A 15,575-nucleotide genomic window follows, 5' to 3' on the forward strand; every position below is an offset into this window, starting at 1 on the left:
GGGCATCCATGATAGCATGTCATAAGTAATCCACGCACTCTCGTATTTAATGCGTGATAAATATCCAGCCAATCAGGCGCAATCTATCTCTATTACACACCGATTAGCTCCTGCTCGGGCAGATACCCGGGAAGGTAGGGTCCTATTTAGGCTTTCGCCAATGTAGCCCATCCTTTATGCCCGCTTGGGCTTACCAGCGGCGCCGTTCTGGTGGACAGGGTTGACCGCTTTCGTGTTGTAGAGACGACGCTCAGCGAACTTGAGCACTTCGTCGATCAAGCTGGGAGTATGGATTAGTAGGGTATTCTTTCAATATTAAGCAGCAATAAGGACTTACATCACAGGTGCACTAATCACCAACACTGCCTGCCATTCATTCCAGTCCATAGGCAGAATCGAGAACAGGTTCTGGAGGAAGGGAATGTAGAGAATGGCAAAGTGAAGGAGCATGGACAGAGTGATAGCGTAGATGAGCATGGGGTTGTTGCCCAGGAAGAAAGTCAGGAGGGACTCGCTGGAGGACAGCGCGTTCATGGCGTTGAGCATCTCAATTACCACGAGGATGGAAAGAGACACAGTAGAGGCAGACTTGCCCATGTCGTTGCTGAACATTTCGCAGCCAATCTCGGGGAACTGAGAAGCACACTTGTGGTAGTGGGACTGAATTGGCCATGTTAGCAATACATCATTAATACCTAGAAGCATCATAAACTTACCAATTGCCAGAAAGTGATGCCGGGTCCAGCGGGGTTGTAGACAAACCACCAGACGTAACCAAAGACAGTGGCGGCACCAACGTAGATGCCGACAACCATGTAGCGGAACAACAACCAGCCTCCGACAAGGGCCTCGTCGCGACGGCGGGGAGGACGATTCATCACATCGTTGTCCGGAGGGTTGAAGGACAGAGCAGTAGCGGGCAGGCCGTCGGTGACGAGGTTAACCCACAACAGCTGAACGGGAATCAGAGCCTCGGGCATGCCAAGGGCAGCAGTCAGGAAGATGGAGACGACCTCTCCAATGTTGGAAGAAATCAGGTAACGGATGAACTGTTGAGTGTTGCTGTAGATGGAACGACCTTCCTCGACGGCCACGGCGATGGTAGCGAAGTTGTCATCAGCCAAGACCATATCAGAGGCCATCTTGGCCACGTCGGTTCCGGTGCCCATAGCCACACCAATATCAGCCTTCTTGAGAGCGGGAGCGTCATTAACACCGTCACCGGTCATAGCGACGACGTGGTTCAAAGACTGGAGGAGATCAACAAGCTTGGACTTGTGGCTAGGCTCAGTGCGCGAGAAAAGGGAAGCGGTTTGAACAGCCTTCACCTGCTCACTTACACTGAGACCGTCGAATTCACGGCCCGTGTAGCTCTTGCCAGTGAGATCCTCGTCGGTGCCAAACACACCAATTGAGCGACAGATAGACTCGGCGGTGTTGCGGTTATCACCGGTGATTACAATAACACGGATTCCGGCAGCGTGGCACTTCTTGATAGAATCGGCAACCTCAGGCCGAGGGGGGTCCAACATTCCGACAAGACCAATGAGAGTCATGTTCTGTTCCAGCTTGGTGTAGTCCTCGGTGGTGGTGGCGTTCTTCAAGAGGGGGTTTCCGGAGATATCGTTAACACTTGCGATGGCCATGACACGAAGACCACGGTTACCATACTCAACAACTCCCTCGGAGAGCAGCTTCAAGTGGTCCTTAGTCACAGGAACGCGAGATCCATTGGCGCCTTGAATAACGTGCGAGCAGCGGTCCAGAATGCTTTCAGGGGCTCCCTTAACCAGCAACTTTTGTTCCTTGCCCTCGCCAACGAGAACAGACATACTCTTGCGGTCACGGGAGAATTCATAGGTGGCCTTGAGGGGAAGACGGGACTCGTAGTGAGCGCTGGCGGCATGCAATCTTTCGGATACGGGGATGCGATAAAGCCTCTGGTTCAAGGCGATGTCGGTGGATCCAATCTTTTCAACCAGAGTACGCAGGGCTCCCTCGGTGGGCTCACCGATGGTAGAGAATGCTCCGGTCTTGACATCGTGGGCAAGAGTAGCGGCGTTGCAAAGGGCACTGACCTCAGTCAATTGTGCGATGGTCGATGAAGAAACAGCCAAGTTCTCGACAACCTTGCCATTCTGGGTAAGCTTGCCCTCGGGGGTGAAAGTAGTGCCTTCGACATCGATTTCCTCGAAGCCAGTGCCAGAGCTGGTCAGGTAAACAATCTTCTCGACGCTCATCTGGTTAGTGGTCAAGGTTCCAGTCTTGTCAGAGCAAATCACGCTGCAGCTGCCCAGGGTTTCCACGGAGGGAAGAGACCGGACTACCGCGTTCTTTTGAGCCATCTTACGGGTACCCAGAGCCAGACAGGTGGTAATGACCACTGCCAGACCCTCCGGAATAGCCGCCACACCAAGAGAGACAGCGATCTTCAGATAGTAGATAGCACCCTTGGTCCAGCCACCAAACGCGGGATCGTTGAAGTTCTCGTAGTTGATAACCCAAACCAGGACACAGATGACGGTAATGACCTTGGCAAGCATGTCACCGAAGTCGTTCAGCTTCTTCTTCAAGGGGGTTGGCTCGGAGATCTGGGAAGTGATGCTCTCGTGGATATCTCCGATGGCAGTCGAGCTACCGGTCAACACGACCAGAGCTGTAGCGTGACCGTTAACAATGGTGGTACCAGAGAAAAGCATGTTGATTTGATCCTGTTTGACCGCCTGCTCATCCTTAATAGCCCGGGTCTCCTTGGCAACACTTTCACTCTCGCCAGTCAGAATAGCCTGGTCAACGCGGAAGCTGTTGCTCTGAACAGCAAGCAGTCGGCAGTCGGCGGGGACACGGTCACCGACAGAAATTTGGATCACGTCTCCGGGAACCAAATCTTCGGCCTTGACCTTTCGCGTGATTCCATCACGGATGACCTTGGCCTCGTTGGCCGAATATTCCTGGAGAGCCGAAATTGCCTTTTCGGCGCTACTTTCTTGGGTCACTCCGACCACGGCATTGAGGATGAGGATAGTAAGGATCTGTGAACGGAGCACATCTTGGTCAGCAAAATAGAACACATAAGAATCCAGATGGAATGTAGAATATCCAGGCACTTACAACAGCGGGGTCCACAAATGCGGTCCAACCTTCGCTCTCTTCAAAGAGAGCTAGCACAAACGACACGGCGGCCGAGCCAAGCAGGATAAGAACTAATTGATCCTTGAATTGTTCCAAAATCAACTCCCACATGGGAGTCGGGGGTTCTTCGGCAATAGCTAAGTCACCAACAGACGTTAGTGCTGACAATGGCATCATTCTGCAGAGTGGGTACTAACAGTTCGGTCCATACTGTTGTCTAGATTTCAAAACCGCGTTTGGTGACAGACCGGTCTGCTCCGACACCTTGAAGTGCTCAAGCGACTCGGCTGGAGTACGGAGAAAGGCGTTCTCCATGATCGCGGACACCCTCAACGGCAGTAGGCAGGATCAATTGCAATAGCCGCAGAGGTGAGGAATAATAATTGGGGTAAACAAGAAAAGAAATGGGTGTATGTGTTTAAGATAGCATCCCTGGTTTAGCACAAAGAAAAGAAAATAAAGCCCAGAGGGAGAGGGGCCAGGTGATATAAAAAAAAAAAGAACAAGAGAAGCAAGAAATATTGAAGATCGAAGACCGAATGGGGAATCTCCAGTGGGGGAGGTCAACGTGTTCTCATCCATTTGTTTCCAGGGGCTGAGTAAGCACGGACCTGCCGTCCAGAGGTGGAGAAGCCCGGGGGTCTACAGGGCTGAAGGCGGGTCGCTTTTCCCAATTGCAATTCTCCGCTTTGTTTCCTTTTTCTTTTCCTTCTTCTTTTCTCCAGGTTTTATGTTTTATTCATTATGAATGTAATGAAACAAAAGTACGAAAATATGTATTCCATACCCCCAAGATTAAATAACTTTACCATAGTCTCTAGGGTTACCATATCAATCTCTCATCTCGGAGTGAATCAGGGCAAAAGAGCCTCTTGTAGGGCTCCAACGTCATACCAATTCCCCAACCTGGTTGATTTATGGGGCATCTCTAGGCTGCATCGTTTTTTGCCTATCCATCCGTCTTGGCAACTTGGTCTGGAGACACCGTAGCCCAAAATGGATATCAAATCTTGTAAATCGACCTAATTGACTCCTCATTAGTCTCTTCTGGCTAGGCTTTGTGCCATGACCACAGCTCTTCATCTGTGTTTATCCCCGGGCCAAGATATTTAAGCCAACATACTCGGCCCACTTGTGATCGGGAATCGATTTATTCCCAGAGCCGAGATCTTCAAGGCTAAAGCACAGTCCCTGCTAGACGGATGAAGCGTGGCATCTCCACAAGCACGCTAACATATCCTTGCCTATAGGGCTGACGCTAGAAGCAAAAGTCCATGGTGCATCATTTACCTATTGACGATCCATTCCACCATTGATGGTTTGCCTTCTAGACAAATGCTAATATCTAATTGATTGACACCTGTCACTTGGAACCCTTACCTTACCTTTGAAGTTAGCTAAATGTTCATTTCAAGCCACTTTTGACAACCAAGATTAGAAGGGAAACAAGATCAACAAGTCTTTTAAATTTTACAGTGCATACCGATCAACCGGGCGATAGGATTAATCAGATAAATTCTAACCTTCCAAGGTTTCAAGGTTGGAATGATCAACCTGTGGATATACAAAGACCAGACAAGAAACTGTAGCCATTTCGAATCGCGTAAAATTAATAGGAACACAATAAGAGCAGCTTCAACCGGAGACCTAGACTTTGCATTTCCGACTCTTAGTTCCAGCAACTCAAAGCTTGACCGCAAGTTCCCACTTGCTCATTGAAGACCATGGGATGGTGTGGTGTGTATGCTTGTTATAACAAGGTGTCTATTGAAGAAAAAAGCAGCAAATGTTTAAAGAAAAGCAATGGTAACATTTTATTGCATTTCAATATTTTGAACTCGAAGTATATACTCCAAATGAATAATTTGAATAACAGACCTCGGGAATACTTAATTTGAGTGTTGTGTGCGTGGCTGATCAACTACATCATAACCGGCCTTGTTGTCTGGAAGGTTCCAAAAAGATTTGCATCATCATCATCCCAAGACCTTTCGATCGTTTTTGGAATGGCATTTTTACATATCTAAGGAGACAATAAAGAGGCCTACATTGACAGTACCTCCAGGACTGCTTTAGAAATTGTATATTTTCTGATCATTGGTGATAGTACCGGTCGGAGTCTCTAGGACAAGGTATTATGATCCCATAGCCACTCAGAGGCGAAGTGTACATATAAATCTATAGAAACAAGCCAAATGCCATATATATCATGAGAATAAATTGATCCACGTGTCCATGTCTCCTAAAAGGGGAGTCCTGGATACTGTCTAATATTAATAGTACATGGTAATAAATACGGTCAGATATACCCCACCCCGCGCAAATTAATTAGTTATTAAGGGGATCGACGGTAAAATAAATACTGGGCCGCGGCCCAAGTACCGGAGTACTTCCACAGAGCGGTGCCACAATAGGGGGCGATAGGTACCGGGTACAAGAGAGCAGCGTATTATTGTTATGATCCAAATCCCCCCAACTCACTTCACTCCATCTCTCTCCCCCCCCCACTTGGTCGTCTCTACCCATCTTTCCTCTTCTGCATCTCGCGCTTCCTATCTCTGTTTATTTTAAATCTCAAGTTCTAACCACCCAACTCGATTCAATTTCACAATGGGTTCCGAGGTACGTTGCTGTCCCCTTCCCTTCTATCGCTCTCTTGAGTTGTCACCGCCATCGCAATCCCACATTCCCATCCTCATCTGAGCTCACCCCCATCTGGAATTTTTGTCGATAAGAACTAGGCTAACAAATATCGTAACTATGCAGCGTGAGAAGTATGCCCATCGCCCCTATCCCTGAAACCTGAAACCCCATGACCCGACATGACTGACCCCCTCACCAGCAAGACGTTCCTCGCGCGGCTCTGCGAGCAGGCCGAGCGCTACGATGGTATGTTGACTTGCGATCGTTCATTCGAACATGTATACTGACGTGTCGCTCTTTTCTGTTTAGAAATGGTCACCTTCATGAAGGTTAGTCGCAACCCCTCATCTTGTTTACTGGGAATCCATGCTAATCGCCGAACAGGAAGTCGCCAACGTATGACACCATCATCCCCCCTATCACCTTCGGGATCAATTTGTGGATATTCGCGATTGACACATATCTAGATTGGTGGCGAGCTCACTGTCGATGAGCGTAACCTGCTTTCCGTTGCCTACAAGAACGTGGTTGGCACCCGCCGTGCCTCCTGGCGCATCATTTCCTCCATCGAGCAGAAGGAGGAGAACAAGGGCTCCGAGGAGCACGTCAGCATCATCCGCGATTACCGCCAGAAGATCGAAACCGAGCTAGAGCAGGTGTGCCAGGATGTGCTTGATGTTCTTGATGAGGCTCTCATCCCCAAGGCCGAGACTGGAGAGTCCAAGGTCTTCTACTACAAGATGTGGGTTACACCCCCAATCAACTTGATTTTAGTGACTCCTCGATTTGTGGATTTGTACTAACTCTGTCAACAGGAAGGGTGATTACCACCGCTACCTCGCTGAGTTCGCTTCCGGCCCCAAGCGCAAGGGTGCCGCCACCGCTGCCCACGAGGCCTACAAGGTAAACAATCCTTATTCTGGTTTATTCTCATAGACCTTCCTCTGTATTTTCAATGGACAGCTGCTGATCGTTTCACAGAACGCCACCGACGTTGCCCAGACCGAACTTACCCCCACTCACCCTATCCGCCTGGGTCTTGCCCTGAACTTCTCCGTTTTCTACTACGAGATCCTCAACTCCCCTGATCGTGCTTGCCACCTTGCCAAGCAGGCATTCGACGATGCCATTGCAGAGCTCGACTCGCTCTCCGAGGAAAGCTACCGTGACAGCACCTTGATCATGCAGCTGCTGCGCGACAACCTTACCCTCTGGACCTCATCTGAGGGCACCGAGGGCGAGAGTGCTGCTAAGGAGGAGAAGCCTGAGGAGGAGGCCGCTGCTCCTGCTGCTGCTACCGAGGCCGCTGCTCCCGCTGAGGAGAAGCCCGAGGAGGCTAAGCCTGCCGAGACTGAAGCCTAAAGGAGCAACATTAGGGGTCGCGACGAGCCGTATGCCGTTTGGTAGGGTGGGCGTTCGCATTTATTCCTGGACGTGGTTATGCAAGTCGCTTCTTTGTTTTTCACTGCAGCGCTGGGTTGGACCGGCAGATATCTTGCACGTCTTCGGGACCGTGTGGGTCAGCCGGCGGAGTTTGATATTCGGTTGACGCGAGCGGAAAAGGGGCTGAGTGGAAATTTCTCTCTCTTTTATTGTCTCTATTCCCACTCCAGCACGTTTCAATGTGTTTATTTTCCATTCCACTCCGAGCTTCTTTACTTGATATGCACCTGTGTTGGGTTGCTTGCGTAGCCAATGATTCCCCTTTTACCAGTATTCATGACTGAAGTATGAGCCGATACAAGAGTAGCTACTAGTTCTTTCCACGGACTCGCCTGTTTATTAGTCCCAAAAGCCTTCACAAGAGATCTGCAAACCATAATGTGCATTCTAACGCTTCTAAGTTGACTAGATTCCCACTGTCTTCCTTAAGTAGTGCTATTGCCTATTTTCAAGCTACCAACACCAACTCAGACACGTCTAAACCTCATCACTAGGAAAATCTCAGCACGTCATCAATCTCCAAAACGCACACGACCATCTCTGACAATTGCAAGCCAAATAAACGCCACAAAATACGCCATCTCATCAAGCGCCAAGATGCAGAATCAACACTATCGGGGACCAATATCCCTCGAATGATTCGTCGGAGCCAAAAGCCGGACAGCGAAATTACCGGAGGCAATGAGGCTCTAATGATCCCCACCCAACCTACTATTTCCCATTGCCGAAGCGAGCTCAACCAAAACACACGTCTCCCCACCAAGTAATCGAGACCGGGCGTGTTGGGCGCCACGGGAGGGGTCCGGGCACTTGCTAGAAGATGACAGCGGACCAGGTGAGCATCACGTTGCATGCAATCTTGGCGTGGTGATAGGAAGGCGGGGGAGGGGGAATGCCACGATGGCGAAGCGGTAGTGTTAGCGAATGGTGGCTGGGGGGTTAATGAGGTGGGCTGTACTGCGATTGGTTCTGTTAGCTGATTCCTGCATATGTGTATAACTCTATAGTCATACGGGTTGGGTATAGTTTAGTAAAGTTTATTGCACACGAAACAAGATTCACTCTCAAACAATGTCAATTCTACAAACCCTTCCCCTCGACCGAAACACCCTATACATCCTCCTCCTCGAACTACGCGGCATCTGCTGCTTCGAATGGAAACTATACCTCACCGCAACACTGACAACCGGCCGATCCTTTCATATAACCAACGAGCCAGGCCCAATAATCTGGCAATACAAAAGTGAGCCCGTGTACAACATAGCGAGTAATGCACGAGTGGATCTAGCACTGCAAAGTGGCGTCGTCGGCCCCGTGCTGCACGCCGCGCTGGGGACATGTCTGGCACTCGTCCCACTGGCGCTGTACTCGACTCGATTCCGAGAGAGCCATTGCTGCCGCGTTTGGGTTCAAGAGACGCTTTTTGCGTTTGATAATGAAGGTTGTGGATATCGAGCAGGAGGCTAGGCATATTGGGATACCTAATCAAGGTCGGGGTACTAGGTCGGTGGTTAGGAGTAGGGGTTTGTTGGTTAATTGGTAAATGTTAATTGCAATGGGTGATAATCAGCTGTGGGGGTTAGGGCTGATGTATGTGAGGTAATATAATAATCGGAATGAATTGGGTCTTTCTATAGGTTACTTGTGCCCAAGTATTTGAGATAGAAGGGGATGTACAGAGCGAGGTTTGGGAAAAAGGAAAAAAAAATAGAAGGGGTAACATTGGACCCAGCAGAAATAACCTGCATATGGTTGAGGCAGAAACATAAGATGTAGATCTTCCTTTAAGATGCGTATTTTCAAGGATCAAGTCCAGGGGAAAGCAAAAACGAAACAATTCAAATGGAGACTAGTCGTCCGTATTCACATTCACATAAAGTCATCATCTCCAAGATCGTCGCCACCGTCGTAGTTAGTGTGATCAACCTGGCTGTCGCGGCTAGCATTCAGCGAGATCTTGGTCTTTGCTGCCTTGGACTTCTTGTTGCCCTTGTCGGAAGCACGCTCCTCACGCATCTTCTCGTTGGAAGCAGTAGTGAGAGCACTAGCAATCTTCTTGATCTCAGCACTAGGCAAGTCGTTCACAAGCTTACGGGTGAAGTCCTGCGCCCAGAGAGAGTAATGGGGCTTCTTGGAGTGCAGGGCGAGGAGCGGCGCAAGAGTCTCAGTCAGGCGGGTGAACTGAGCCTTGGTGACGGGCTTGAAGAGCGGCATGGCGGACAGATCAATGGCGTTGGTAGGGTCGGCTGAGTCGCTGACAACAACGGCCTTGGGGGCGCCCTTGTTGGGCTTGACATCGACAGAGCCGAAAAGATCCTCGGCGTGGGCAAGATCGGCTTCCTGCTCGGTCTTGCGCAGACGAGCGCGACGGTCTGCGTCATCCTCGCTCTCGGAATCACCGCTGCCCTCCTCGCGTCGGCGCTGCTCCCGGAGTTCCTCTATCCGCTGGGCTTTGCTCTTCTTGTTGGCGGCGGCGGTGGCCTTGGCCTTTGCCTCGGCTTCGGCGGCCTTCTTGGCCTTCTCGCGCTCTACCTCGGAGTCTTCGGCAGCATCCCATGAGTCAAGGACCTATCGTTCAGGTTTTGTTAGTTTGTTGGACTTGGCGCGAAAGTGAGGGCCCTGCTTGACAGGTTCGAGGTTGTGTTGCCTTACATCTTCTTCCTCTTCATCGTCGAAGCGGCGGCGGGGCGCGGCGACAATAGGAGGAGGCGCAGAGCTCTCCTCTTCTTCTTCATCTGTATGAGACCAAAGGATTAGCAACAGCCACATGGGTCAAAGCACGAGCTAAATAATTGTGGCAATCACTATAGAAAGCGATAATACAAGGATAATAACATACCCCACTTGGAAGGCGGCATTTTGGGAAATCTAAGACGTCGTTGATATGGAAAGAAATGAAAGAACGTAATGCGCTATACGCAAGGCTAAAAGGAACAAGCCAACACAATCGGACCCAGCAAAGGATGGAGGGGCGAGGGCAAATTTTATGTGGGACACACTTATCGTCCCCAGGTGGGATGTGCACGTGATCTCGGGCATTGGATGCCCGATGAGCATGATCTTTATTCATGGATTACTCTTAATTTACTTATTTTTCTAATTTATCAAGTGGTGGAAATTTGTTTTCATTGAAAAAGATCCTATTAAATTCATAATCATCATGGGCAATGGTTCCGTAGATCATCAAACCATCGTTTTGATGGGCCCTCATCAGGCCCGATCTATGCTGCCAAAAGACTGCATTTACAGGTTGACAGCAGTGCGGAACTTCTCGCCAGCGTAGATAGCGTTGGCACCAAGCTCCTCCTCAATACGGAGGATCTGGTTGAGCTTGGCAAGACGCTCGGAACGGGCAGGGGCACCGGTCTTGATCTGACCGGCGCGGAGGCCAACAGCGATGTCAGCAATAGTGACATCCTCGGTCTCACCGGAACGGTGGGAGACCATGACACCCCAGCCATCGGCGTAGGAGTCCTTGGCAGCCTGGATAGACTCGGTCAAGGTACCGATCTGGTTGACCTTCAGGAGAAGGGAGTTGCAAGACTTGAGCTCAATGGCCTTCTTGATGCGCAGAGGGTTGGTGACAGTCAAGTCATCACCGACAATCTGGAAGTCGGAGGTCTTGTAGAAGTAGCTCCAGGCCTCCCAGTCGTCCTCGGCGAAGGGGTCCTCAATGGAGACAATGGGGTACTTGGCAGCGAGGGACTTGTAGAGGTCGGCAAGCTGCTCGTAGGTGAGCCACTTGGTGGGGTCGCTCTCGGGGTTCTTGAAGTCAAGATCGTACTTCTTGGCATCCTCCTTGTAGAACTCGCTGGAGGCAACATCCATGGCGATCTTGATCTGGCCAGTGTAGCCAGCCTGCTCAATGGCATCGGTGATGAGGTCAAGAGCCTCCTCAGCGGTCTGAATATCGGGGGCGACACCACCCTCGTCACCGACGTTACCGGCGGACTGACCGTACTTCTTCTTGGCAAGAGTCTTGAGCTTCTGGTAGACCTCGGAACCCTGGCGGAGAGCCTCGGAGAAAGTGGGAGCAGTGCTGTGCTTGGTCAGTTTATAGTTGCAACACATTTCAAGTCTGGAACACCTACTCGGGCACAATCATGAACTCCTGGAAGGCGAGACGGCCACCGGCGTGGGAGCCACCGTTCAGGACGTTCTGGAAGGGAACGGGAAGGACGAAAGGCTTCTTGGTTCCGGCAAGGTCGGAGATGTGAGCGTAGAGGGGAACACCCTTCTCAGCGGCGGCAGCCTTGGCAACGGCCAGAGAGACACCGAGGATGGCGTTGGCACCGAGCTTGCCCTTGTTGGGGGTTCCATCGAGCTTGTTCAGGAACTCGTCGACCTTGGCCTGGTCCTTAACATCGATGTTCTCCTTGATGAGGGCGGGGCCAATGACGTCGTTGACGTTCTTGACGGCGTTCAGGACACCTGATTTGAGAGGAAGATATCAGTTTCTGATCACTTGTTGATGTGTAAACTGGGTTCGTTCACTTACCCTTACCACCCCACTTGGTCTTGTCACCATCGCGGAGCTCAACGGCCTCGTGCTGGCCTGGGAGGGAATGTTAGCAGTCTAGTCCAGTTTGTATGTCAATATCCAGAAGTCAAGGACGTACCAGTGGAAGCACCGGAGGGGACAATGGCGCGGTGAAGGCCGGTCTCGGTGACAACGTCCACCTCAACGGTGGGGTTGCCACGGGAGTCGTAGACGGAGCGAGCGTGGATCTTAGAAATAGGCATGTTGGAATTGGACAGGCTGATTATAGTTTCAGTCAGTTAAGAGAGAGGAGAAAAAGAGGATATGGGTTGATATATGGCAAAAGCAACAGGTGACTAACGGCGGGGGGAGGTTCACCGATGACCCAAAAAGATTGGGCGGGAAGAGGTAAGAAGGATATGATTTGCTTGGAGAACTCAACGGGGGGCAAGTTCCTACTACGATCACCGGTATGTCTTTGGTTGGGTTTCTATTCCTTTCCAGAAGACTTGGTGTAGTAGTTGTATGATGTAGAGGGGGGATGTGTATATTTGGAGGGGTAGAAGGTGGTGTTATGGTGGGGTATATGATGTTATGATGGTTATGATGTTATGATGCTATATTCAAAAACTTACCTGTTAAATAAGAACAACTTGATAAATAGAAGAAAAGTCTCTACGGAGACACCCGACTACTTAAATACTTTCCCCCAGAGAAACCCCGGGAAAGCTCATTGCTGCTCCGATTCTTTCCAATGCAACAGTGGGGCTCCACGGCTGTTCTCCAGCACTTGCTGGCTGGTCCGACCATATGCGTCCTCTTTAGCTACGAGATCTCCCGTCCCTCGGAAGATATTAGACTATGATGGCATACCGGTCTCCCGATTGCACATGCCCTGTTGTAGGACGTGCACCTCGTACGGCATACCTCTCTACCCCTCCATTGCATGTTTAGTTCTAAGCTATAGATAACCAACCCCTTAGTGTCTGGGCTGATGTTACCTTTAGGGGTACATCATACGAACCAATTGAGACGAACTCAAAGTGATCATCTTACGTAGCATTTATTACAAGGTTCCATTCTGACTTGGACGGAGACAGCAGTGAATGCCTTATTGCTGAGGCCAAGCTATGTCGGACCGAGCTCCGGGTTAATAATCTTCCCTTCCGGGTTTCCAAGGTTCCCATTATCAATCATCCAATGACATACAGTCAACCCCTGTTAAAATTTAAGGATCGTCGGAGAGCAAATCTTTACGAATTAACGGGGTTTCTAAAGAAGTGAGGGTCTTGGCATTTTTGAGTTGTGTAATATGTCATTTTGCATTATATAATCTTAATTTGGGAATTTTTAAACCCGGCAGAAAAGGGCGGGACACAGAGTTAAACCAATGGAATTAACAAAATTTGTGGGCGGTATATCTAAAAGCAACTTTGTACGCAGTAGAGTAAAGTTTGTAAAATAAGTGGCGCTATACCCAATTAGGCAGTAATGGCGCAGGTCTTTACTATGGCGAAATAATCTGTGAGCGTACAACCATAAATTCTTCTAGAGTGATCGGGGCTTACAAAGAAGTGGGGTACATTTTAACAGGTTTGATCGTACCTAGGTAAGCCACCTGGACAAGATGTGAAGTAAAAAAGACCGAATAGAAAGCCCACTCAACCAGAGATCATCGTGATCTTTTGCGGCTACCACTGTGCCAAACAGGCAATACTACCAGTGCTCTTCCTATGCTAAACTACCAATCGCTAAACGGATGTGACAGCTCACAACATTGGTAGCCTGCATCTATGTGTGTATATTAAACTTGTTCAATATAGAGTACAGTTAGCCAACTAATTAGCGTGGAGTCTGTCGCACATCTCGGCGTTCTAAGCAGAATGGGTTGGTGTATGGGAAATCAGGCATCAAGGCACATGAGCATTTTTCAACATTGTGCCTTAAGAAATACTAAGTATTTAACTAGATGAAGAGGTATCTTACTGGGGATCAAGAGGACCGTGATAAGAAGGAAAAAGGAAAAAGACTAGAAGATATAGGGAAACAAATGTTTTAGAGACCAAATGGAGAATTAAAAGCCCAAAAGAACCTAAAGTGAAGAGCTCGAATATCTGTAGGCCGAAGTTGAAAATTGAACCACTTTCCAAGGTTATCATCACCATGTTATCAACTCTTGTTCTGCACAAGGATAGCAACGATAGCAACGATACTAACTCAGGTGTTCTGCCTTAGGTGTCTAGTGATTACCAAGATTATGACATAAGACAGCTCCAAGGTCATGTGATGATCTCTCATGGACGCCGCGCTGGAAGCTGGAAGCTCCCCAGGCAAGGTGCTATCGCCCTTTTCAATCACCATATCCATCCATTTCGCATCCACAACCTTACACGAAACACTGAATTCATATCTGAATTACAGTTCTCCTTTGGCTACCATCTCGACTCGTCCACACTCGGTGAATCTATCGTTCGTCCGTCCTTCATCATGAGCGACCCGGAGCGCGGCCAGGCGCTTGAGGATTATAAAAAGAGCTTACTCGAGCTACGAGAATGGGAAGCCAAGTTGAAAACCCTTCGCTTGGGTATCAAGGATCTTCAAAGAGAGTTTGATGTCTCCGAGGATAACATCAAGGCACTACAAAGTGTTGGTCAGATCATCGGCGAGGTGCTGAAGCAGCTCGACGAAGAGCGATGTAAGTATCGGAGGCTTAAGATTTTCACTTCATTGATCGCATCAAGAAACTAATCCACTTTACAGTCATCGTCAAGGCGTCATCGGGTCCTCGATATGTGGTCGGTTGTCGTTCAAAGGTGGACAAGTCCAAGATGAAGCAAGGCACACGTGTAGCCCTGGATATGACAACACTCACCATCATGCGGATGCTCCCTCGTGAGGTTGATCCCATGGTGTACAACATGTCTCTGGAAGATCCAGGGTCCGTCAACTTCGCGGGTATTGGTGGTCTTAACGACCAGATCAGAGAGCTCCGTGAGGTTATCGAACTGCCCCTGAAGAACCCAGAGCTCTTCCTCAGAGTTGGAATTAAGCCTCCGAAGGGTGTTCTGCTCTACGGTCCTCCGGGTACTGGTAAGACACTGCTTGCACGAGCAGTGGCCAGTTCACTGGAAACCAACTTCTTGAAGGGTATGTTCAAATTCTTATGACATTTAACCCCACAACATTCTGACTAGTGTACTCGCGTTAGTTGTATCCTCGGCCATCGTGGACAAATATATCGGTGAATCCGCTCGACTAATCCGAGAGATGTTCGGATACGCCAAGGAGCACGAGCCCTGCATTATTTTCATGGATGAGATCGATGCTATTGGTGGACGACGATTCTCAGAGGGTACATCGGCAGATCGAGAAATTCAACGGACGCTCATGGAGTTGCTGAACCAGCTGGACGGTTTCGACTACCTAGGGAAGACAAAGATCATCATGGCCACCAACCGACCTGATACACTGGACCCTGCTCTATTGCGTGCCGGTCGTCTGGACCGCAAGATTGAGATTCCTCTTCCCAATGAGGTTGGTCGTCTGGAGATCTTGAAGATTCACACAAGCGGAGTCCAACAGGAAGGTGAAATCGACTTTGAGAGTGTGGTCAAAATGAGCGATGGTCTTAACGGTGCTGATCTCCGAAACGTGGTTACTGAAGCGTGAGTGACAACACCTATGTCGTAATATAACGCATATTCATTGGCTAACTTTCTATTAGTGGTCTGTTCGCGATCAAGGATTACCGTGACGCTATCAACCAGGATGACTTTAACAAGGCTGTACGGAAGGTGGCAGAGGCGAAGAAGCTGGAGGGCAAGCTTGAGTATCAGAAGCTGTAATTGTATTTACCTTGCGGGGGCTGGTGGCCCAC

At 49.5% G+C, this 15,575-nt stretch overlaps 5 protein-coding genes across 5 annotated transcripts; 2 read left to right on the forward strand and 3 right to left on the reverse strand.

Moving 5' to 3' along the window:
* Positions 1-92: 92 nt before the first annotated feature.
* On the reverse strand, positions 93-3,447 carry PEX2_024350 (calcium-transporting ATPase; the record flags this gene model as incomplete). The annotated part of the gene is made up of 6 exons (XM_016739710.1): positions 93-142; positions 195-280; positions 338-660; positions 717-3,032; positions 3,112-3,269; positions 3,330-3,447. 6 exons carry the CDS (start codon positions 3,445-3,447, stop codon positions 93-95), a joined length of 3,051 nt encoding a protein of 1,016 aa, XP_016596472.1.
* Positions 3,448-5,742: 2,295 nt separating this feature from the next.
* On the forward strand, positions 5,743-7,137 carry PEX2_024360 (14-3-3 adaptor artA-like protein; the record flags this gene model as incomplete). Its single annotated transcript, XM_016739711.1, has 8 exons — positions 5,743-5,754; positions 5,899-5,906; positions 5,975-6,021; positions 6,085-6,104; positions 6,160-6,171; positions 6,243-6,517; positions 6,591-6,678; positions 6,757-7,137. 8 exons carry the CDS (start codon positions 5,743-5,745, stop codon positions 7,135-7,137), a joined length of 843 nt encoding a protein of 280 aa, XP_016596473.1.
* Positions 7,138-9,087: 1,950 nt separating this feature from the next.
* On the reverse strand, positions 9,088-10,076 carry PEX2_024370 (eukaryotic translation initiation factor 3 subunit J; the record flags this gene model as incomplete). Its single annotated transcript, XM_016739712.1, has 3 exons — positions 9,088-9,786; positions 9,871-9,953; positions 10,058-10,076. The coding sequence occupies 3 exons, from the start codon at positions 10,074-10,076 to the stop codon at positions 9,088-9,090; spliced, it is 801 nt and encodes a 266-aa protein (XP_016596474.1).
* A 385-nt stretch (positions 10,077-10,461) lies between these two features.
* Positions 10,462-11,961, reverse strand: aspf22 (enolase acuN; the record flags this gene model as incomplete). Its single annotated transcript, XM_016739713.1, has 4 exons — positions 10,462-11,257; positions 11,310-11,649; positions 11,717-11,773; positions 11,838-11,961. The coding sequence occupies 4 exons, from the start codon at positions 11,959-11,961 to the stop codon at positions 10,462-10,464; spliced, it is 1,317 nt and encodes a 438-aa protein (XP_016596475.1).
* Positions 11,962-13,984: 2,023 nt separating this feature from the next.
* rpt4 (proteasome regulatory particle base subunit RPT4) lies at positions 13,985-15,543 on the forward strand (the record flags this gene model as incomplete). The annotated part of the gene is made up of 4 exons (XM_016739714.1): positions 13,985-14,393; positions 14,459-14,845; positions 14,907-15,363; positions 15,423-15,543. 4 exons carry the CDS (start codon positions 13,985-13,987, stop codon positions 15,541-15,543), a joined length of 1,374 nt encoding a protein of 457 aa, XP_016596476.1.
* Positions 15,544-15,575: the final 32 nt, after the last annotated feature.

The sequence above is a fragment of the Penicillium expansum genome, assembly GCF_000769745.1.
Source record: "Penicillium expansum strain MD-8 chromosome Unknown contig66, whole genome shotgun sequence".
In the NCBI taxonomy this organism is placed as follows: domain Eukaryota; kingdom Fungi; phylum Ascomycota; class Eurotiomycetes; order Eurotiales; family Aspergillaceae; genus Penicillium; species Penicillium expansum.